The sequence below is a fragment of the Scyliorhinus canicula genome, chromosome 19 (assembly GCF_902713615.1).
Source record: "Scyliorhinus canicula chromosome 19, sScyCan1.1, whole genome shotgun sequence".
Classification (NCBI taxonomy): domain Eukaryota; kingdom Metazoa; phylum Chordata; class Chondrichthyes; order Carcharhiniformes; family Scyliorhinidae; genus Scyliorhinus; species Scyliorhinus canicula.
In genome coordinates this window covers 98,639,428-98,664,566 of record NC_052164.1, presented here as the reverse complement: position 1 = coordinate 98,664,566, position 25,139 = coordinate 98,639,428, and the positions used below count along the sequence as shown (strand labels likewise).

Here is a 25,139-nt window from a genome sequence, read left to right as displayed (position 1 = left end):
TCAAGAGTACTGCCATATGGACCACAGAGTGCCCAAGCTGATTCCATAGGCCAGGACCGCCACCAGGTAGACGCGGAAGAGGAGCACATCCAAAACGTACCCCACTTGCAGCCACTCCTTGGCGATATCTCTGCACTCATCCCGCTTCTCCAGAAATTGGCGAATGGCGGAGATCTCGTGGAGGATGTTGTCCACCGTGAGGAGCGAGTCCACCTGAGGTACGCTGGAGCCAACCTGTTTCTCGCAATCCAGCCCGTTCTCGCAGGAGAAGTGATTCAGTTGCACTGTCAAGATAAAGATGCAAAAAGAAACACGGTTTCTTTATTTAAACTCTCTCCATGGCCACAACCCTCCCAATCTCTGTCACCTTAGCTGGCCGTAGATGTGGGTAGCATGTTTTTCCTGACTGCTGAGTCTAGAATCAGGCAGCACCGTCTCAGGAAAAGGGAAAGACCATTTAACACCGAGATGAGGAGGAATTCCTTCACTCAGGGATGCAGAATCTTTGGAATCTTCTACCCCAGAGGCTGTGGAAGCTCAATTACTGAGTATGTTCAAGTCAGAAATCAATAGGTTTCTGGAGATTGATGACATTAAGGGACATGGGGATATTGCAGGAAAGTGGCAGTGAGGTAGATGGTCAGCCTTAGTCTCACTGAATGGGAGAGCAGGGTGGACAGGCTGAATGGCCAATTCCTGCTCCTATGTCCCTCTAGAGTCATAGAGTCGCACAGCACAGAAAAGGCCCTTCGGCCCATTGAGTCTGCACCGACAATAACTACCCCTAATCTCCCGCTAATCCCATTTACCTGCATTTGTCCCTTATCCTTCAATGTGATGGTGTTTCAAGTTATCATCCAAGTGCATTTTACACTTGCCTGACTTCATTCCCAAGAACCAGATCCAGCACAATCCATCGTTTGTTGGGCCTTCTACATATCAATACAAAAAACTCCCCTGAATGCATTTCAAGAAATTCACCCCATCTAAACTCTTTACACTACGGCTATCCAAATTCATGTTGGGGAAGTTGAAATCCTCTAGCATAATTAGCTAATTATTATTCTTAAACACTTCAGTGAATTGATCCTTCCAAGATATCATCTCTCTTCATTGCATTAATTGATTCCTTCATTAATTACGCAACACCACCTCCCTTTTTGCACCCTCCCCTGTCTTGCCTAAAGATTCTATATCCTGGAATGTTACGTTACCAGTCCTGCCCTTCCCTTTAACCATGTCTCTGTGATGGCAACAATGTCACAATTCCATGTGTCAATCCACGCTGTTAACTCATCAGTCTTGCCTATTACACTCCTGACATTCAACAAAGCTGAACTCACTCTGATTTTCTTACTTTATCAGCATGATATGTCTCTATTTTACTAATACTCTGTGTCCCGCCCCCCTTCCAAACTAGTTTAAACTCCTCCCAACAGCACTAGCAAACCTACCTACAAGGATGTTCTTCCCAATGTGATTCAGGTGCAGACCATCCCTCTTGTACATTTCCCACCGTCCCCAGAAACGGTCCCAGTGATCCAAGAATCTAAAACCCTCCCTTCTTGAGCCCTATTTTTCTATTTCTATACGTGCTAGCACGTGGCACCGGGAATAATCCAGAGATTACAACCTTAGAGGTCTTGCTTTTTAATCTATTGCCTAGCTCCCTGGATTCTTGATGCAAGACTTCATCCTACATTTTACCTATATTGATGGACCCAGCATTTCCCATGACCTCTGACTTTTACCTTTCCCCTTTAGGATGCCCTGCAGCCGTTTAGGGACATCCCTGACCCTGGCACCAGAGAGGCAACACACCATCCTGGAGTCACGTCTCTGGCCGCAGACTGCTCTGCTGATTAATGAATCTCCTATTACAATTGCTGTTCTTAGCTTTTCCCCGCCCCCTCTCTAAATGTGCTATTGACGTAACCCTCAGTCTCGTGGATGTGTCACACTGTCTCCAGCTGCTGCCCAAGCTCCGAAACCCAGAGCTCCAGTTTCTGCAGTTGACAGCACTTCCCACTCACTTGTTCATCTAGGACACTGGGAGGGTCCAAAGCTCCCCACATATAACAGGTCACACATTCCACTCAGCTGCCCTCACCCAACATGTCTCAAAAGTAAAAACTTAGGCCTTAAACTGGAACAAATCTAGAAGCAATATTCTTCCCAGCTTCAGCTATTTAGACAAAGTCCCTAATATCAGTTATTCACCAACCAATTAGCCTACCGCTTTTCCAGTGACGTCACTCTGCAATATTTTTCAAACAAGCATACTGATCTATTCTTTTTTGGTCCAAAATGGATAACCTCACACTTGCGGACACTAAAATCTATCTGCCACAGTTTTGCCCACTCACCTAGTCTATCAATATCCCTTTGTAATTTGATGCTGTCGTCTACGCCATCTACAATTCCACCCAATTTTATGTCATCAGCAAATTTGGATATATGACTTTCTATGCCATTATCCAAGTCATTAACGAGTAATGAACACCACAAGTCACAACCTGTTATCCTTACTTTCTGTCACCTGCCACTCAACCAATTTCCTGGCCATGTCAGTAATTTGCTCTCAATTCAAGGGCTTCTACCGTGGTTAACAGTCTTTTATGTGGTACTTTATCAAATGCCTTCTGGAAGTCAATACAAATGACATCCATAAGCATTCCCCTGTCCACTACCTTAGTCAACACTTCAAAGGAATTCAATGAGGATTGTCACGCATGATCTATCTGTCATGAATCCATGCCGGTTCTCTCAGATAAACTGAACATTTTCAACGTGTTCAGTTACCCTAGGCAGAATTCTTTGATCCTGAGGCTAAGTGTTGATGCCGTCGTAAACGCCATTGTGTTTCTCGACGGCGTCAACATGGCCTCAGGCGCAGTGATTCTGACACCTACAGGGGGCCAGCACGGCACTGGAGTTAGATGGGCGTCAGATCGGCGCCGCAGATCTGCATATGCGCAGTGTGACCAGCGGCAATGCGCTCATGCGCGGTGGCTCCCTTCTCCGCGCCGGCCCTGACGCAACATGGCGTAGGGCTACAGGGGCCAGCGGGGAGAAAAAAAGGCCCCCAGCCCGAGAGGCCGGCCCGCCGACCGGTAGGCCCCGATCGCAGACCAGGCCACAGCGGAGGCACCCCCCTGGGGTCGGACCCCCCCCCCCCCCCCCCGCCCCCCCACCCCCACCAACCAGGCCGCCCCCCCGGATGCATGCACGCCAAGGTCCCACCGGGTAAGTCCAGGTGTGAACGGCGCCAGCGGGACTTGGGTTGTTTTGCGTGGCCGCTCGGCCCACCCCGGGTGGAGAATCGCTCTCCGGAGAATCGGCCGACCGGCGTCGGGGTGTGTCGCGCGATTCGCGCCCATCCCGCCGATTCTCCGGCTCGGCCTGGGCTGTGAGAATCCCGCCCCCTATTCTTCATTACAGCTTCCATCAATTTCCCCAAATTGACTTTCCAATCCTAGTCATCCATAGCCATCAAATGAAATAAACATATATCTTTCATTGATATTGCACCTTCCATGTTTATGTAGGTTGTTTCTATGTATTTTGTACAAAGTCCAAATAAAAAGAACTTCCATTTACATTGCACCCCAGGATACCACACCATTTGGACCAGTCATCGATGTGCGCGAGTCAGTTCTGATGGATCAGTTAGTCTCCCCTTGCTTGCCAATTCCTTTATGTGTATGTGTGATTATAAAATCAAGTGAGCTTATTTTTATTCTTGTTTGCCCTGGCATTTATTCCACCAACCTGTGCTTCCTTTCCTGTCCCTGGGGCTATCTGGTGTTTCGCTGTTTTGACTCGTGGAATGGAATCGCTTTTTGTTGCGGAGACAGAGCAAGATCGTAGCTTTTTCCAGAACCAAACGCTTCACCCACTCTGGCACATGTGGCTGGAGGTCCTGCTTGTGTACCAGCCGCACAATTAGAATGGTCTCGGTCAGGCTGATCACCAGCAGAGCCATGCACACCACAAAGTACACACCTGAGGAGGAATGGGGGAGTTGGGGGGGGGGGGGGGGGGGGGTGGGCAAAGAATAGGATTTGGTTACTGAAATAGTCGTTTCCCCAAGGTAAACCCTCGAGCAGAGTGACGTAGGACACCATTGGGTCATTCGATGAATTGGAGGCAGAATGTGGCTGATGTCAGGACTCCAAATAACACAGCAAACGATCTAGAGCAGGGGTGGGCAAACTACGGCCCGCGGGCCGCATGCGGCCCGCCAAAGGTATTTCTGCGGCCCACCAAGTCATTAAAAAAAAAAAAAAAAAAATTTAAAAAAAAAAAAATTTTTTTTTTTTAAATAAAATTTATTTTTAAAAGGTTAATGGGGGGGGGGGGGCTTTTGGGTTACTTACTGGTATATGGTGGATACGTTGACTTGAGTAGGGTGATCATTGCTCGGCACAACATCGAGGGCCGAAGGGCCTGTTCTGTGCTGTACTGTTCTATGTTCTATATGAGGCGCCCAGAATCATAACCGGGTGAAGTAATTATTTTACTTAATATACTATACGGCCCTTTGTGAATTGTGAATTTCTGAATGTGGCCCTTGCACGGAAAAGTTTGCCCACCCCTGATCTAGAGCCTACGTTAAAAGAGTCTGTGTAAAATACAGCAAACAAAACTCATGGCCAAAACTTCAGCAACACGGTAGCACAGTGGGTAGCACAATTGCTTCACAGCTCCAGGGTCCCAGGTTTGATTCCCGGCTTGGGTCACTGTCTGTGCGGAGTCTGCACATTCTCCCCGTGTCTGCGGGGGTTTCCTCCGGGTGCTCCGGTTTCCTCCCACAATCCAAAGATGTGCAGGTTAGGTGGATTGGCCATGCTGAATTGCCCTTAGTGTCCAAAATTGCCCTTAGTGTTGGGTGGGGTTACTGGGTTATGGGGATAGGGTGGAGGTGTGGGGTTGGGTAGAGTGCTCTTTCAAAGAGCCGGTGCAGACTCGATGGGCTGAATGGCCTCCTTCTGCACTGTAAATTCTATGAAATCTCCAGTTAAAAGAAGGGGTGATTTCACCAGCAAAATGCAAATACAAATTATGTAAGTAAAATCGGTCCCAAACATTTACAGCGGTGACTGGCAGGGGAATTAGCCAATCATCCTAACTCTGAGTGTAATTAGTGATGCCAGATGCAGCCAAGTGTGAAGTGGCAGTGGCAAATCCTCCCGATTGACTAACACATTGATACCCAATTTAAATGTCACTTGTCATGGAGACCCTGCTGGTTTAATCAGGGAGCAGGAGAAATCCAGGAGAGGTCTATACCAGCACCGTGCAGTTCTTTCAGAGTCAAAGATGATGAATTAATTCAAAAGGAAATAAGATGGGCACTTGAGAGCCAATAGTCTTGTAGGACCATGGGTACAGAGCGGGACGATGGAATTGGCTGAATTGCTCCACAGGAGAACCCGCATCAACTTGATTGATCAAATGGGTCCTTCTGTGCCGTAATGAATCGGTAGGTGGGATTTTCTGGCTTTTATAAGGTCATGAAGGAGTCCACACCAAAGAGTTCAAAGAAACTTAGTTTAGTTACAAAAACTATTATATACATCACACGCTAGATCCCAACTGCCGGTGCCTAACTGGCTGGCTTTATATCCCTACAGCTATATATTGTTTAGAGGTCCACAACCCCTCTCATATTCTGCTAGATTCACGAGGGAGTTAATTGTTCCCACCCTGTGATATATTTGAGCGTTCTCACATTGGCCCTTCCCATCGGCAGTATCTTCCAATCCCACCAAATCCATTCCCTGCCATGGGCCCACCGACTGCAGGACAGGCCATTGATTTTGGTAGGATGGGAAGATCCCACTGCCGGTCAATGCCAAACTGTCTCCGGCATGGGAAAGCCCACCGTAAGGGGGGGGGGGAAGCCCACTGTAAGGGGAGGGGGGGGAAGCCCACCGTTAGGGGAGGGGGGGGAAGCCCACCGTAAGGGGGGGGGGAAGCCCACTGTAAGGGGAGGGGGGGGAAGCCCACCGTTAGGGGAGGGGGGGAAGCCCACCGTAAGGGGAGGGGGGGGGAAGCCCACTGTAAGGGGAGGGGGGGGAAGCCCACCGTAAGGGGAGGGGGGGAAGCCCACCGTAAGGGGAGGGGGGGGAGCCCACCGTAAGGGGAGGGGGGGAAGCCCACCGTAAGGGGAGGGGGGAAAGCCCACCATAAGGGGGGGGGGAGCCCACCGTAAGGGAGGGGGGTGGGGGTGGGGGGGAAATCCCAGCCTATGTCAGTGTCCAAGGTACAGGATCTCTTTAAAAGATACAACACACAAGCACTTTTTGTTTTTTAACAAGCAAACTGCAGATTATTGCTTCATTCAGCTCTTGACCAAACCGACAGCTGACGCAAAATAAGAGCAGACTTCAAAGTGCCCATTTACCTATCAATGGCGTGCCGATGGCTGTCGCTGGAAGGGTGTCAGACACGATGATTAGGAAGACGGAATACCCCAGAAGAAGCGTAATTTTAAACGAAACTCTCTCACCACTGTCTGGAGGCAGATAAAACCCTATGATGTCCATGACCATCAGAAAGATACTAGGCAACAGCAAACTCACTGCATAGAACAGGGGGCGTCTTCGAATGACGAGCTAAGATAGAACAAGAGAGAAATATTGTCATGAAAATAACCTGGGCTGGAGTTATACTCCTGCCAAATAACACTCTGGTTAGACCACACCTGGAGTACCGTGTTCACATCTGACACCACATCTCAGGAAGGACATATTGGCAGTGCAGATTTACCAGAATGATAGGCGGACTCCGAGGTTTAAACCACGAGGCGAAATTAAACAAACTCATGCAGTATCCCTGGAATTTAAAATAAGGGGTGACTTGATTTACGCTATCAGGATATTAAGGGAACTGTTAGAGTTGGTAAAGAGAATTATTTCCATTGGTTGGAGAGTCGGCCATAGGACTAGTGGACATAGCCTCAAGATTAGGGATGATCATTTCATGAATGAGTTTGGGAAACATTTACACCTGCAAAGAGTGGAAGGAGTTTGGAAATCCCTTTTGCAAGCAGCAATTGATACTAAGTCAATTGTTCATTTTGATTCTGAAGTTGATACAGTTTTGTTAAAGATAGTCATTCATTAAGTTATATCACAGATCAGTCCTGGTTTAATCAAATGGCAGAACAGGTTATAAGGGGTAAGTGTGGCCATGTCCCCCGCCTTCAAAGACATTTGCAACCCCATTTCCCTCATGAACACCAGATGGCATCACACTAATTGGCTGCTAGTTTCAAAAGATAAAGAAATTGAGGCTGTAATTATGCAAACTAACAAAAAATACAGGCAAATAAAAGGTCAAAGTTCATAGCCCAGGGCGATACCAAGCGATGACAGAATCAGCTCAGGAGTAGTGATTGGGCGACGCACAGTGGGTTACACTCTTGACTCTGAGCGAGAAGATTGGGTGTTGAAGGCCCACTCCAGGACTTGAACACAAAACCCAGGCTGACATTTCGAGGTATCATCTTGCAGTTGAGCCCTTAGACTAAGGGCCTGTTTATTGTGGATGTAAGAGATCCCATGGCCCTATTCTCAAGAAGAGCAGGGGAGCTGTTCATGGTGTACTGGCCGATATTTATCCCTCAATTAACATCATTGCAAACAGATTGTCTGTTAATGATCACATTGCTGTTTGAAGGAGTTTTCTGTGCGCAAATTGGCTCCTGTGTTTCCTATATTACAACAGCAACTATACGTCAAACGTGTAATTGGCTGTAGAGCAATTTAGAACATTGAGGTTGCCAAAGGGGCTATAAAAAGTCTTTCTGTTCTTTTAACAACAATTTTCCCTCAGGTTTCCTAATTCCTAAAATCAACCCAAGGCCGATGTTACTGCTTTCCAATTTTTCTCATCTTTTCTCTGATCCTTTTTCAACCTGAGAGCCCCATACAACAATTAATACTCGTCTACTCTTAAATGTTTTGAATACAAGAGAAAGACCCGTGTCCCATCATCTTGCGCTGTGTTTGCGCTCAAGCTCCAGATGTGGAAGAACTCTTTTGGCTGCAATATTTCAAGAATCTGCTGATGTGCATAGCTCATGATGATGGTGTCATCGTACATGTCTGACAAAGACCCAAAGCTAATCATTAAGTGTTACGCAAGAGGTGACTTACAAAAAAACGCATTTCTGCGTAGCCATCAGATACTCCTCTCTCAAGGTTAAATTCATTGAATTGGGTATCAACGTAAAGGAGCTCCCATTCGCCTTGATTCATGAACACGCTCCTGTCGTATTTCACGACTTCCGGCGATCGCCACAGCGAGATATTAATATCTCGAACTGAAAGTATTAAAGCGAAACAGTTGGACAGGTTTGCAATCCAATTTGAGAATAATACTACAACAACACAAATTTGCATAGCGCTTTCGTTTCGTAAAACGTGCAAAGTTGCTTCTCAGAAGCGTTATCAAACCAACCGAGCCACGAAAGGAGATATTAGGGCAGGGTTTAATATAATCAACGCAATGCGTCAATTAACTGCAGCATTTCCTATATTACAACAGTGACTATAGTTCGAAGGTTCTTTATTGGCTCTAAAGCCCTTTGGGGAACGCTGTGGTGCTGAAAGGAGTTAAAGAAATGAAAGTTATTTCTCCCCATTCTTTGGTGAGAATGGTGAGGGCTGCCAGACAGGATACTGACCCCGACACCAACTTCTCCAAACCCCTGCTCCTGTTTAGTGAAGCATGAAGCACAAGGTGAACCTCTACATTGTGCAGTGGATGCCATTGCCAACAGAGTCACGTTAGGACTACAAGTGAGCTAAGCAACTAATCTAATAGATTTTAATTCAATTTATAATATCTCCTTAATATGACCAAAATATAGCAGATAAATAAAGAAACAATAACATGATTAAAACCATTCTCCTCAAAAACAAATAGATCTCATCAGCATTGTTATGGGTTTCCTCATGATTATCTCCAAAAAATAAAATAATGTTAAAATATCCATATCAAGGGACGGCGTGGTAGCACAGCGGTTAGCCCTGTTGCTTCATGGCACCAGGGACCCGGGCTCGATTCATGGCTTGGTCACTATCTGTGTGGAGTTCGCACATTCTCCCTGTGTCTGCGTGGGTTTCCGCCGGGTGCTCCAGTTTCCTCCCACAGTCCAAAGATGGGTTAGGTGGATTGGCCGTGATAAATTGGCCGTAGGTTAGGTGGTGTTGCGGGGAGAGGGTGGGGAGGGGGGGGGGGGGGGGGGGGGGGGGTGGGGGGGGGGGGTGGGCTTGAGTGGGGTGATGTTTCAAGGGCCGGAGTAGACTCGATGGGCCGAGTGGCCTCCTTCTGCACTGTAAATTCTATGATTTTATTGTGTCGGGGCCATTGTATCTAATATATTAATAACATTATTTTGTAAATTAAAATAATAAAATCCCTTCCATTCTTTCCGCACAGCCAAGAATCAAAGAACACCGATTTAAGCTGATTTTCCAAACCACCAGAGACAGGAAAATCTTTGTTTAACAGGGTGAGTCAGGATCTTGGTCGCACTGAGAGTGTGGTGAGGGCAGATTGAGTCTTAGTTTCCAAAGGAGAGGAAATATATCTCTTGCAGAGAGCTGGCTGATTAATGGGCTGATTAAAATCCTTCTGTGCTGTAACCATTCTGTGATTCTGTTAAATTATTCTTAAACTAACCACTAGATGGTTCCCAGCAGCAGTATGGTTTATTCACAGGTTTTATTTTGTTTCCCTCCTGCCTCCAGGAAATTAATCCTGGCTCTGCCTACATACGATATAGCATAACTGCTACAGTAACACCATTATTCCCACTCAGAGACTCGTCACTTCTGTTTGTTGTAAATTGCTTCGATTAATTTTATGTATGTACTTTTTACTGTCTAAGTATCCTCCACTCGCTGATTTGGCTTTGGATTGGATTTGTTTTAGTGTCACGTGTACCGAGGCACAGCGAAAAGTATTGTTCTGCGTACGGTCCAGACACATCATTCCGTACATGAAAAAAACACAGGGCAAATATAAATACACAATGTAAATACACAGACACAGGTATCGGGTGAAGTATGCAGGAGTGTAGTACTACTCAGTAGAGAAGATGTTTGAAGAGATCAGATCAGTCCAGACGAGGGTCGTTTAGGAGTCCGGTAACAGCGGGGAAGAATCTGTTTTTGAACTTGGAGAAGAGATAGTTAAAGAAGGAACTGGATCAAGGGACATAAAGGGTGGGATTCTCCGAGCCCCGCGCTGGAGAATCGGCGCAACCGCGCCATGCTGACCCGACGGCTGCACGCAATTCTCCGAGGAGCGGAGAATCAGCGCCATTTGCGCTGGCGTGTTTGGCGCGGCGCCGGTCGAGGGCCGCCGATTCTCCGGCCTTGATGGGCCGAGCAGCCGCGCGGAAACGGCAGAGTCCCGCCGGCGCCGTCCTGCTCGCAGCTGGCGGGAACTCTGCGCGGAGGGTCGGGGTTGGCCTGGGGGGGGGAGGGGGGGGGCTCCTTCACCGGGTTGGCCTCCAATGAGGTCTGGCCCACGATCGGGGCCCACCGATCGGCGGGCCGACCTCTCCAGCCCCGGCCCTATTTTGTTACGCAATCGGCCCCTGAACCCCCACGCCATGTTGCGTCGGGGCCGGCGCGTTGAGGATACCCTCACACATGCGTGGGTTGCCACGGCGTCAGTTGGTGCTGGGAAGGGAAGCTGGACCGGCGTAAACCACTCCAGCGCCGTGCTGGGCCCCTGTGGGGGCCAGAATCGGTAGTGCCCGTGCCCGTTTCACGCCATCATGAAACGCGACGGCGTTCACGACGGCGCGGACACTCTGTCTCCATTTCGGAGAATCCGGCCCAAAGTGTTAAATGGTGGAGATAAGTTGAACCCAGAATCTTACTGAAAATTAAGACAACTAGTAGGACTAGAGAACATTAAATGAATGAAAGTAAATGTAAAATCTATAGAGAAACATTGGCCGATTTGTAAGATGATGAAAAGGTACATTAAGATGAAATACATGATTATATGATAAATGTTTATAGTAGCCTATCAAATAAGCTCCATGCCAGGATTGGTGAACAAGAGGAATTAATGTCAATGGACTGAATGGCCTTTCCTGGTCCATGTACTGTTACTGTTCATATTCTCAGCCTGTCTTTTAAAAAATATTTAGAGTACCCAATTCATTTATTCCAAGTAAGGGGTAATTTAGCGTGGCCAATTCACCCACCTTGCACATCTTTGGGTTGTGGGGGTGAAACCCACGCAAACATGGGGGGAATATGCAAACTCCACACAGAGAGTGAACTGGGGCCGGGATCGAACCTGATACCTTGGCGCCTTGTGGCAGAAGTGCTAACCACTGCGCCACCGTGCTGCCCCTCAGCCTGACCTTTAACAATATTTTCAGCTGTAGTTTCACAGAAGCACCAAACTACTCTGCTGTCCTGAATATTAACTTCAATAGCCTCTCTGACAGGAATCATGATCCATTCAGAATCATGATGTTTACTTTGTGCAATTGTGAACCAACAATCCCCTTTTCACCTCTTGATTTTTTCCCAAGTCAAAAGTATCCCCCTCCCCCTCCACCTTTCTCCTATTTTTCTTCCAAAGTCACAACAAGTAACATGGATTTTTTTTTTTTAGCTTCTAGTGCTACTTACTGTTGTGCAGCCAGCTTGTGAATGTGAACGTACAGTTCTGGACATCAAACGGGAAGTTGTAAATGTCCAGGCTACAAGCGGTGACCACCTGGATGGGCTTGTAGTTCTTCACTCGGCCTCGATTATCAACGTAAACGTATGGGATTTCAGGTGATTTGCCTACGTCAACACTAAGAAAATACTTGTTTAAACGCACTACCACGAGGACTAGCTGAGGTGAATTTGAAGGTTAGTTTGAGGTAGAAAGGAATAGAAGGATATGATGATGGAGTTGGATGAAGTAGGGTGAGAGGAGACACACATGGACCATAAACCTCAGCACGATTGGGGAAGTGTGAGAATTGAGGGTCATTCCCCTAAACAGCAGCAATTGGTTACATTCAGGCTGTGGTCAATAGGTCCACATGATGGAGGCTGAAAGCAGAATCTAGTCACTCAGTGTAAATTTGTATAAAATCATGATTGACTCCTGTTATTCACCTTTTCATTTATCAATTAATGCTGAATTATTAGTTAGTTGGATTGGACATGATAAATTGCCCTTAGTGTTGGGTGGGGTTACTGGGTTATGGGGATAGGGTGGAGGTGTTAACCTTGGGTAGGGTGCTCTTTCCAGGAGCCGGTGCAGACTCGATGGGCCGAATGGCCTCCTTCTGCACTGTAATTTCTATGATTAACAACCTTAAGGCAAGAAGACCAACTGGTCACTGGCGAGTTCAATGAATGTTGTTAAAAATGTTACAAAGTTTATGACGGGTTGCAAGAATGTGGAGTATTCTTTCCCAGGTGAAATTCTCTGCAGGTAAGCTGCCATTTCCATTCAACCTTGTAACTGGCTGCCCGAAGGTGAATGAGAATGGGTTGGTCAGCTGATCAATTTTATGCCATTCTTCTATTCCACGCTCCTCGACGCAAGAATGACAAACGCGAGTGAGAATTCACGCTCCAACAAGGTGAATTTTTTGGAATATGCCAAAACATCATTTTGGCACAGATGTTGACAGGTGAGTGAAAACTTGGTCAAAAAGGTAGGTTACATAAGCATGTTACAGGAGGCAGGAAGAGTGGAGAGGTTTAGTGAGGGTATTTCAGAGAACGGTCCAGTCAGCTGGAGAGATGACCAACATTTGTGGAGCAATGAACATCGGGATGCACTCAGAAGGCCAGAATTGAAGGGGCTGGATTCTCTGATTCTGGAGCTATGTCCCCACGCCAGGGTGGGAACGGTGGTGGTTTACGCCAGAGAAACTGGCATAAAACAGCCACCGATTCCTCCTTTTGCTGGGGGCTAGCATGCCAGCAGCGTAGTGCACCCGCTCTAGCTGCCGATACGGCCCAGAGAATTGGCGGGTCCGTTGCCGCGGATGCGCACCGCAGCGGACTGCAGCGGCCATGATGTGCTATATGGCGGCAGCCGTTCGCGGACCCGGCCCTTGAAATAGCCCCTCCCTTTGGCCGGCCCGAGCGCCCCAGACCACCCCCCCCCCCCACGGGTCCCCAGCCCCAGATGCAGATCCCCATGCCAGCAGATCGTCCCTCCCCCAACTGTGACGGCGCTGGACTGAGCCCACTGCCACCACGCTGCGTTCCCGATGAATGGCACCATGAGAGACCCACGCCATCCGGAACCCGGCCAGTCAGGGGGGGGAGCATCAGGGGGCGGGCCATTGATACGTGGTGTGGCATACTCTGTGAGTAAGCCGTTTTGGAAGGGGCAGAGCATCGCGAAAGCGGCGACACCCCCGATTTGGTCGGGAACTTTGATTCTCCACGGCCGATCAACGAACGCTGCTTATCCCTTTTTGGGAATTACATGTTGAAGATTATGGAAACACTGTTCCAAGACCCTTATTACTCAATGTCTATATGGTTCTCCCCACATCTTGTTGGGTGGAGGGGATGTGAAATTAAAGCACAAGTTCTGAGATTTAATTTGCTCATGACAAAAAAAAATCATTGATATATTCAATAACTAAAGTGTTCAGAGTATAAGGCGAGAGGCGAGAGGAAAATTGGATCTGGATGAAAAGAAAATCAGACTTTTTTAAATTAGTGTTTCGAAACCATTAGAGAATGCATCCAAAAATGCTTGTCTGGCTCAGATGTGTAAAGGACAACCCTAGATACTCGCTGTAGTTTCTTCCCCACTGTTACGTTAATGCTAAGATTACTTACAATTCATTTATTAAAATATCTGGCACCCATATGTTTGCAGTGGGAATCGATATCTGCTCGATATCATCAAAGTCCTTGGGATTCCACATCAAGAATTCATCTGTCCAAACCTGAAAGACATTGGGGAACCAGTTATTTAGAGTTTGTGTCGTGATCCATGCAAAGATTCTACCTACAATGTAAGTGAATAGTTGGACTATTGTTTACCGAGATATGGACCCCAACATTCAGATATTTTAAAAATATACAAGATAATTGTGGATAGCACAATTGCTTCACAGCTCCAGGGTCCCAGGTTCGATTCCGGCTTGGGTCACTGTCTGTGCGGAGTCTGCACATCCTTCCCGTGTGTGCGTGGGTTTCCTCCGGGTGCTCCGGTTTCCTCCCACAGTCCACAGGTTAGGAGGATTGGCCATGATAAATTGCCCTTAGTGTCCAAAATTGCCCTTAGTGTTGGGTGAGACTGACTGTCTCAGTTACCTCATCACCCACGAAAAACAATGTGATAATGACCAGATAATCTGTTTTAGTGATGTTGGTTGGGAGATGAACAATTAAATGGACTCAAACATATGACTGTAAATACACTCAAACCTGAAAATCAAAGCATGGGGCAATAGATTGGAGCATGCCTTTCTAACTTACTGACCTGCCTTTCTAACTCATTGACCTGCTCTTTCCCATTTCTCTGGAATCGTTTTCCTTTCATGTGTTTATCCAATTCCCTTTTGAATATTCTTGTTTTTTTTCAATCATTCCAGGGATCTGGAATTCGCTGGCAAGACCAGCATTTATTGCCCATCCCGAGTTGCCCTTGAGAAGGTGGTGGTCAGCTGCTTTCTTGGACCGCCGCAGTCCATGTTGGTGCAACTGGGCTATGGGGATAGGGTGGAGGTGTTGATCTTGGGTAGGGTGCTCTTTCCAAGAGCCGGTGCAGACTCGGTGGGCCGAATGGCCTCCTTCTGCACTGTAAATTCGATGAAAAAAGTCTCCAAACTTGTGAATATTCAATTTAACAGAAGCTGAGTTAATTTGGCCATCCTAAGCTGATCGGTAGGACTTGTTTCAATATGAATATTGAACCGACTGCAGTGAGACTTCACTCTCTGCCTTTGAAAGTCCAAAGATGTACAGGTTAGGTGGATTGGCCATGCTAAAATTGCCCCTTAGTGTCCTTTAGGTGTGGTTCCGGGAATAAGGCAGGGGAGTGGGCTGAGGTAGGGTGCTCTTTCAAAGGGTTGGTGCAGAATCTATTGGTTGGATGGTATCCTTTAGCACTGAGGAATTCTATGATTCTAAACAGAGTTGGACCAGTTCTTGAATTGGGCAGAATCATGTCTAGGTATTTATAAATCCAGGTCCATGTGATCTCCAAATTTCTGGATTGATTCAATTGCCTGAGCAGCTTGGAGAGGCTTGGCATCCCCTCTCTCTCTCCCTTTTCTTGCCTCTCACAAGACATTATTTGGTTGTGGGAGGAAAGGTGGGGTGGAGGGAAAGAGAGTATTTAGCCACGATGCTCCAGTCATCATGATGTGTCGGGCAGGCTTGCTTGACCAGCTGATCTTTCCCTGGCGTGTATATGATCTGATAGAAATCTCGCTACTGGACCATAGGATTTATGTACACAACCTAAGCTGATGTTCCAGGTTTCAGAACAGGATAAGAAATGGTGAAACACAATGGAACAATGAGAAATAATAAAAATAATAATAATCTTTATTAGTGTCACAAGTAGGCTTACACTAACCCTGCGATGACGTTACTGTGAAAATCCCCTAGTCGCCACATTCCGGCGCCTGTTCGGGGACACAGAGGGAGAATTCAGAATGTCCAGTTCACCGAACAAGCACGCCTTTCAAGTCTTGTGGGAGTAAACTAGAGGACCCGGAGGGAGCCCACGCAGACACGGGGAGAACGTGCAGACTCCACACAGACAGTGACCCAAGCCGAAAATCGAACGTATTTCCCTGGCGCTGTGATGCAACAGGGCTAACCACTGTGCTACCGTGCCGCCCAATCTGTTCCCAAATGGGCTGAAGGGCCTTTGTGATCCGAACCTCACTTATGACAAGTTTGATGCTTCAGCATTTGATGCACGGGTCCAAATGAAGGAAAGCTATAGTGTCACAAATCAGGTACTATGAAATGTTTTGGCAGAGGAAAGGAGAACCTGATTCTAAACAAATACCTTTTTACCATTTTTGTAACATATGTTCCAATCACACGTTCTTACCTGTCGATACCAGATATAGGTGGTCAAAACTTGATTTTTCTCATCCTGAAATTAGACAAATGACACCATTAACCAAAGAGACATTATCAGTTATAAATGTGGAGGGAGTGATCCATAGATACATGTGTTGTGTTCTGTGTTCTTTGTCTCACAATTAATCTACAGAACTGCCGGTGACTTAGCCACAACTCGGATTTATTGATGTACATGTGGTGATGTAACAATCAGATACAGTGCAAGTTATCATAGAGTTCTTTAAACTCCCCTGGAGCTACCCCTATGCACGACTGTCCTCATGCACGTCTTACAACCTTCTCCAGATAGCCGGATGTGCCCTGACTTATATCTGTCGCCACCTGCTGTTGGGAGATCACACAGTTGAGTACATGTAATATTATCTACCGGCATATCACCAAAACGTGTTGCTCCAGAATAGTGGGTGTTTTGCATTGTGAGGGTGTGGGCGGGATTCTCCGGTCACTTAGCCCTGTGTTTCTCAGCCGCGCGCTGTTCGCTGGCGGTGGGATTCCATCTGCCGACCGCTTGTCAATGTCATTTCCCGTTGAGACCACCTCACACCTCCACCAAAATTGCTAGTGGGCGTGTGCTGCCAGTGGGAAAAGTGAATCACGACGACTGGAGAAGCCCGGCCCATGTCTGTGTGTGTTTGATTCAGATTGGGCTTAAATATAAGAATAAAAAGCCATTCAGCCCTTCGAGACTTTTCCACCATTCAATTATATTGTGATCTCTATCTTAAATCAATTTATCTGCTTTTAATCACATCCTTTACCAAAGGTCCAAAGATCGATTGACCTCAGTTTTGACAGTTAGTTACCTCAGCATCCACAATGTTTTGAGAGAGATTTCCAGATTTCCATACCCTTTGTGAAAAAGTGCTTCTTAATTTCACCTCGTCTAATTATGTGCCATCTTGTTCATGCGTCTTCCACCAGACAAAATCATTTCTCTTCCTCTACCCTGTCAAACTCTTTCATCATGTTAAATCTATCGATCAGATTACCCTTTGATCTGCAATATGCCCAAGGAATAAAAATCAAGTTTATGAAACCTGTCCTTGTAATTTAACAGTTTAATCCATGGTTAATCTGCACCCTGGTAAATCTGCGTTGCACCCTTTCTAAGCCAATATATCCTTACCAAAGCTCGGTGCTCAGAAGTGAACACAGTTACTCCAGATGGGGTCTTTATACTGAGGTTGTGTACAACTGAAGCATAACCTTCTCTCCCCTGTATTCCAGCCCCAGTGAAATAAAGACCAGGGGCGAGATCGTCTGGCTGTTCATGCCAATGGGATCTTTCGGCTCTGCTGACGGTGCACCCCCCCCCCCCCCCCCCCCCCCCCCCCCGGGGTTTCTGGTGACATGGGGTGGATTCAATGGGAAATCCCATTGACAGCGGCAGGACCAGAAGATCCCACCATCGGCCAATGGTGGGACATCTCCCGCTGCTGAGAAACATGCCGGGGGAGGACAGGGAATCTCACCCCAGTATTTCATCAGACATTATTTCTGTTCCTGCGATTTTAATGATCACAGTAAGAATAATGAAGAAAAATCACTTGTTTTGCAAGATCTTTGTGCATGTGTTTAATGTATGTCTCCCAGCTAGGTATTTACTAAAGCATCGCTTAGTAGCCAGATACACAACAAAGGTCCCACAGTGATTGGATTGGTGGCAAAGCCTAAATTTATTACCTGCCCCTTTTTAGAACTGCCAACTTGCTAGGCCGCATCAGAGTGGGCAGTTAAGAGTCAACCACAAGTAGGACTGGAGTCACATACAGACTAGACTGGTGATGTATATAAAGTTTCCTCCCCGAAGGGACATCTATGAGTGAGGTTAGATGTAAGGGTGCTGATCCCTCTGGCTGGGGGAGGGGTCTAGAACAAGGGGTCGCAGTTTCAGGATATGGAATAGGCCAGTTAGGATTGAGATGAGGAGAAACCTTGGGTGGGATTCTCCGAACCCCCCCCCCCCGACCCCCCCCCCCCCCCCCCCCCCCCCCCGGCCCGGTCGGAGAATCCCCGGGGCGGCAGCGTGAATCCCGCCCCACAGCTCCAACGCCGGCTGCCATATTCACGCCCCGCCGGTCAGGGGCCACTGGCAGAGCCCCCCCACCCCCCCGGCAATTCTCTAGGCCCCAATGGGCCAAGCTGCTTTCGGTATCTGGCCACTCCTGCCGGTGTGGATTGGGCATGGTCTCACACGGCGGGACCTGGCTGGTGCGGCCCTCGGGGGGGGCATGGGGGGATCCGGCCCCGGGTTCCGGGGGGGGCCACGGTGGCCTGGCTCGCGATCGGGGCCCACCGATCTGCAAGCAGGCCTGTGCCGTGGGGGCACTCCTTCCTTCCGCTCCGTCTCCTATAGGGCTCCGCCACGGCCGGCGCGAAGGCACCCCCCTGCACATGCGCTAGAATAAACCGGCCGGTCTGCGCATGTGTGGAACCACGCCGGTGGTTCTGCACATGCGCTAACTTGCGCCGGCTCTTCGGTGCCGGTTAGCGCGACGCTAACCCCTCTGGCACGGCCTAGCCCCCGGAAGTGCGGAGGATTCCGCAACTTCCAGTTGGCCCGGCGCCGGAGTGGTTCGCGCCGCTTTTTATGCCGGCGTCGGGCTATCGCAGGGATTTGGGAGAATCCCGCCCCTTATTGCTCAGAGGGTGGTGAACCTGTGGAATTCTCCACCACAGAAGGTTGTGGAGGCCAAGTCACTGAATATAGTGAAGATGCAAATAAATAGACTACTAGACACTAAAGGCATCAAGGGGAATGGGGAGAACACGGGAGTATGGCGTTGAGATAGAGGAACAGCCATGAACATGTTGAATGGTGGAGCAGGCTTGAGGGGCCGAATGGCCTACTCCTGCTCCAATTTTCTATGTTTCTTAACTCCTTCAGTTAAACAAGAGGAATGATGAAATGAAGGACAATTCAAAGAGAGGGGCCACTTTGGATCTTTATTAGAACCCAATTTTGGAATTGCTAACATTTTAATAGTATGCTACAGGGCCCATAGAGGTTGAGTGTACATACCACATTTAGGATCGCGTACACCATAACATCGATGGCCACTGTTGTTGTTTTCCTCCAGTCCCGTACAGGGCGAACTCCCTTGGAATAATTGGCCATGAGATAGTCAGACAGCTGGAGTAAACCTGGTGTCGGACCTGCTGTTTGGTTTCCACTTTTCCGCCCTGTAAAAAATAATTGCTGGTTTTCTTATTTGCAAGGGTATCACAAGAGGAAGAACAAGGGGAAGAAAGTTGAAGGATGGTGGGGGGAAATAGCTGGGAGCGAGAGGAACGTCATTGTTCTTCAAAAGAGGCAGCATAAACTCGATGGGCCAAATGTCCTCCTTCTGTGCTGTGCTGGTCTCTGACTCTCTGACCTGAGGGTGTCCCACCCTTTGAAACACTTTTTGCAGTCATTGCTGTCGGCTATAATGTAGGACACCTGGCAGGCAATTTGAGCACAGCACGCTCCCACACACCCTTCACCTAACAAAGATCGATAGGCCTCAGTTTTGACTGTCTCAGTTACCTCATCATCCACAAAAAACAATATGATGATGACTGTTGTAGTGATGTTGGTTGGGAAATGAACAATTAAATGGACTCAAACATATGACTGTAAATATGCTCAAACTTGAAAATCAAAGCATGGGGCAACAGATTGGAGCATGCCTTTCTAACTCACTGACCTGTCTTTCTAACTCATTGACCTGCTCTTTCCCATTTCTCTGTAATCATTTTCCTTTCAAGTGTTCATCCAATTCCCTTTTAAATATTATTGTTTTTTTTTAATCATTCAAGGGATTTGGAATTCGCTGGCTAGACCAGCATTTATTGCCCATCCCGAGTTGCCCTTGAGAAGGTGGTGGTCAGCTGCCTTCTTGGACCGCCGCAGTATTGTGCAAAGTTTTGGTCCCCGTTTTTGAGGAAAGATGTAGTGGCATTGGAGGCAGTTCAGAGGAGGTTCACTAGATTGATTCCAGAGATGAGGGGTTTGTCGTATGAAGAGAGATTGAACAGTTTATGTCTATACTCCTATACTCTGTAGAGTTTAGAAGAATGAGGGGAGAACTAATTGAGGTCTACAAGGTGCTCAAAGGTATAGATAAAGTAGACGTGGAGCTGATGCTTCCTCTTGTGGGACGTTCTAAAATAAGAGGCAGCAAATTTAAAACAGATTTGAGGAAAACCTACTTCCCCCAAAGGGTTGTGAATCTGTGGAATTCGCTACTCCAGAGTACAGTGGATGAAGGGATAGTGAGTAAATTTAAGAGGCTTTCGACAGATTTTTAATTGGTAATGGGTTGAAGGGTTATGGAGAACGGGCAGGATGGTGGAGTTGAGGCCAGGATGGGATCAGCCATGATCACATTGAGGGTGTTAGGCTCGGGAAGCTAAATTGCCGACTCCGGCTCCTAGGTCATGTGTTGTAGGGAGGAGATGCTCTGGTTGATTTTACAATCCAGCACGTGGTCTGTAACATTGTAGGTAGCAGATGAGGAAGATGTCAGCCATGGTAGAGTGGCGGATCAGACCTGATGGGCCGAATGGCCTAATTCTGCTCCTATATCTTCCGAACATATGTGGTGTAGGTACACCCACAATGCTGTAAGGGAGGGATCCACAGAATCCCGAGAGTACAGAAGGAGGCCTTTCGGCCCATCAACCTACAATGCCCACTCACCCGCCCTATCCCTGTAACCCTACCTAACCTACAATTCTTTGGAAACTAAGGGGCAATTTAGCATGGAAAATCCACTTAACTTGCACACCTTTGGACTGTGTGCATTGGGGGTGGGGGGTGGGGGGGGGGGGGAAACCGGAGCGCCCGAGGAAACCCACGCATACACGGGTGAGAACATACAAATTCCACACAGACAGTCACCCGAGGCTGGAATTGAACCAGGGTTCCTGGCACCGTGAGGCAGCAGTGCTAACCATTATGCCACCAGGCCACCCCCAGGGGTTCCAGGATTTTGACCCAGTGACAGTGAAGGAATGGTGATATAGTCCTACGTCAGAATGGTGGGTGGCTTGGAGGTAAAACTCCAGGTTGTAGTGTTTCCATGTATTTGCTTCCCTTGTTCTTATATAGTAGTGGGTTTAGAAGGTGGGTACAGCATCATATTTATCTACACAAAGCACTCTCAGACTTCATTTCCTGCACTGACTTGGAGCATGCTACACTGGAGCAGACATGTGTGCTGTTTTGAGAATATTAGTTCGGACAATATTGTAGGAGAGTTTAACCTAGTTGATACTAAGCACTTGAGGCCAATGCAATAATTCCCAATAATTATTGTGGGGATTAGAATAATGTCCTCAATGAATTGTCAAGTTGACTATTCACAATTTATTGTTCAATGACACTCCATAAATGCTTTTTGCAAACAGGTCAGGATCTTGTGTTTAATAAATGTTTTTACTTGTTGTGAAAAGCAATTTGTGGTTCTGCAACTCTGTTCCTCCGTGTTTTATGACAAAAATAAAAGTTCTGACGAGCGTAACATTCTGGGATCCTCCCGTCCATCATATCATCATAGAATTTATACTGCAGAAGGAGGCCATTCAGCTTATCGAGTCTGCACCGGCCCTTGGAAAGAACACCCTATCTAAGCCCACACCTCCACCTTCTCCCCGTAACTCAGTAACCCCTCCTAACCCTTTTTGGACACTAAGGGCAATTTTGGACACTAAGGGCTAATTTAGCATGGCCAATCCACCGAACCTGCACATCTTTGGACTGTGGGAGGAAACCAGTTACAACATCAAATGGGATTGTGACAGCATCGAAATTACCCGCATATGAGTGAGACGGTGAAATTGGTCTTCAGGACTTCAAAATGGACAACAGAGGATTTGACAGCTTACTTTATACTGCTTTTACCCACCCAGCTTCGCAATTTTCTTTCCCTTTGAAGTCAATTGAAAAAAATCCTTGAGCAGTGTTTAAAGCGGGCTGTCATTTGAGTATCTCCTGGCGTCCCCTCCCATAGACAACCAATGTCACCCCCTCAGCACTCCCTCATTTGCTCCTCTTGCCCCCCCCCCCCCCCCCCCCCCCCCCCCCACTGTGACCATGTCACAAAGCATGTTGGAGACCAACTCCCAATGGGTAAAGACTGTGCAGAACATGGAAACCATTCTGTTCAACGTCGACCATGTGGTCAGCTCCATCAGTACAGCGCTGTTGGGGTCAATAGGTAATCGAGTGTGAACATTGGCTACTTTTTCTCCGTCACAACTGATTTCAACTAACTCAACACAGAACATGGCTGAAGCTTGATCTGCCATTTCACAAAGGGGAGCCTTTGGAAGTCGAGTTGTTTCAATTACCTTCATTATTATCTATTTAGTATCATTGAAGTGATGTTGCAATTCATGTATAAAATGGATCAATGTTTTTTGGAAGAAAGAAACCGTCTAGAAATTGATAGCTACAGAAACATATCCAGAAATGTTAAACTCCATAGGGAAAATAAATGGATTTGGAGTTCAATTTGCTTTTACATTGATACATTGTAGTGATGTCCAATATTGCAATAAGTTACCAAACTGAGGAAGTGATTGGTTGTCTTTTTCTCTATTTGTACTTTATTATTTTGTTATAACCGCAAGTACCTTACGGAGTGGGGAACAATTAACTTCCCCGTGAATCCTGCAGAATATCAGCTCCCTCATTAAGGGGGTGCTGACCACTAAACAATGTATAGTTTAGGGTATATAAAGCCGGTCAGTCAGACACCGGCAAGGCAGACCCGATTAGGATCTATCGTGTGACGTATATAATAGTTATTATAAATAAACTAACTTTCTTTGAACTACTCGGTGTGGACTCCTTCATGGCTTTATAAAATACTTGTACTTTACTCAGTATTTGCATTTTGGTGAGAGGTCAGCTGCAAAACTGTGCTGTTTTCGATGCATGTTTTGTAGAGCTACTCCAAGTATAATGACCACCATTTTATCCATTGATATTGGTTGGCCGCTTAACCTTTCCAAATGGTTTTAATCAAGTTTGTCAATGGTTATCAAGCTGGCTCATGCAGAATGGCTGCCTCCTTCAGTAACAAATGCCGCTGGACAAACTCGAAGGCTAAAATTCCATATAAAACTCAAGTGGTTGAATGCAAACCTGAGGGCCAATCTCGCATTCGTCCATTGCTGAGAAATCACTCCCAACTCTCTACACAAAGGGTATCGAGGAGACATCAGATAAGTGTCAGCCATGGCCCAGTTGGCATCACTGGTGCATCTGGGTCAGAAGGTTGTGGGTTCAAACCCCACTTCAGCATAAAATCTATGCTGATCCTCCAATACTGAGAGAGGTGCTGTCTTTTCAGGTGGATGTAAAAACATTGATGAGACTATCTCCAAGAAGAACAATGGAGTTCTTCTCAGTGTCCAGGTCACATTTACCCCACAACCAAAAACTGATGATCTGGTCGTAATTACATTGCTGTTTGTGGGAGCTTGCTTTGCACAAATTGGTGTTTTCTTTTTAAAGAGTCAAAGCAGATCCTCAGTGCAAGCATCTGCAATTATTATATAATGGACCAGAAATGATGTCAACCTCATCCACATTTTCCTGCCCCTTCAAGGTTACTACAGCTTCGTTATAACTGACCAATACCAATTACTTAGTGTTTAATTTCCCAATTCAATGCGTTAATAATGTGCCTGGTCTCTCGGTGGGCAGGCTAACTGCTCTCAGATATTCACTATTGCTGTTCTCTAATGATCAGAAACATAATGCCCCTTCATTGCAAGAAAGGATTATTGTTGAAGTGATGTTGCAATTCATGTACTAAATGGATCACTGGTTTTTGGAAGAAAGAAACTGTCTGGAAACTTGTGCCAACCAAGCCAAGATTGAGAACTCAGAGGAAGGAATGGTCTGAAATCACCCATTCTACCAAACTGTAGCTCGCTGTGCTAGCACACTATTACGGCGCTCTTAGAACCTAGATTAGAGCTGAACTCCTGGTAAACTCAATTGCCACTATTGTTTGGTCGACATTATTTCAGAATGCTTTAATTTTTATTCTGTTCTATTTTGGTATGAATGAGGTTTAAGGACATTGTAGAAAATGCACAATGCTGCTTACCAGAAGTGCAGTTGATAGTTTTTACTATCACCAGTGAAAACTATCAAACAATTTAAATGAAAGAGATTTCTTTCGCACAATTATTGTGAAAGGACATCAGAATACCTGTGCTACAGTTTTAAGGTCCTTCTACCTCAAGGCTCAGTGATTTTCATAGAGGACTGCCGAGACCGGCTCATTTATTGAGAAGCCATGATTGTCCTGACAGAGAGGGACATCAATGTACTATTTGCAGTCTCATATTGTCAAGTTATCTTTCAATTAACCCTGCCAATAACCAATCATGAATAGCCACTTAAGTATTAGATCACATAGTAGAATTACATAGCAGTCAATATTAGTTTATACTAACCAACTCTATCAGGATGAGCACGGCAATAATTCACATATACAAGGCCTGTGAAATACGTTTTTTAGGGGTCTTCAAAAGCTGGATACCCAACATGATACGTGTGGAAATTAAAGGGACAGCCGTCGCTATTTGATTTCGAAGGATTAATAAAGATTGACGTACCTTCAGAAAGCATGAAAGCCATGAGAATCAAGGGAGCAGTTGCCCGGAACCAGTAGGAACACATGTTGTCTTTTCTATCTCCTCTGGGCAATGTTAACCAGTGCCTTTCTTAGGCTCTGTGGAGAAGTGAGCTGCAGATGGATCCAGAGCTCTCTGGGACAGCCTTGTGATCTCCTCTCTCCATTAAAACTGAGTTCAACTCAAATCCGTTGCCGGTTTCTTTTTTTTTGCCTGGCCTCCCCATATGTTTTGGCATTTGAGGATGATTAAACGGTCATGTAATTAGATGTGAAGGACAGATATGCATTGAGTTTCAGACAGTGTTGCAGGCTGATGTCATTCCTGTGGTCTTTATTGTACAGCCAAAGAGTGCTGGTGATTCCAGTAACAACAGCG

The 25,139-nt window shown here is 46.7% G+C and overlaps 1 protein-coding gene across 1 annotated transcript; it reads right to left on the bottom strand.

Moving 5' to 3' along the window:
* On the bottom strand, window positions 1-24,807 carry htr3a (5-hydroxytryptamine (serotonin) receptor 3A). Its single transcript, XM_038778810.1, has 9 exons — window positions 24,744-24,807; window positions 19,144-19,304; window positions 16,087-16,131; window positions 13,851-13,960; window positions 11,676-11,845; window positions 8,166-8,332; window positions 6,410-6,620; window positions 3,772-4,005; window positions 1-284 (listed from the first exon to the last, which is right to left on the bottom strand). The coding sequence occupies exons 1-9, from the start codon at window positions 24,805-24,807 to the stop codon at window positions 1-3; spliced, it is 1,446 nt and encodes a 481-aa protein (XP_038634738.1).
* Window positions 24,808-25,139: the final 332 nt, after the last annotated feature.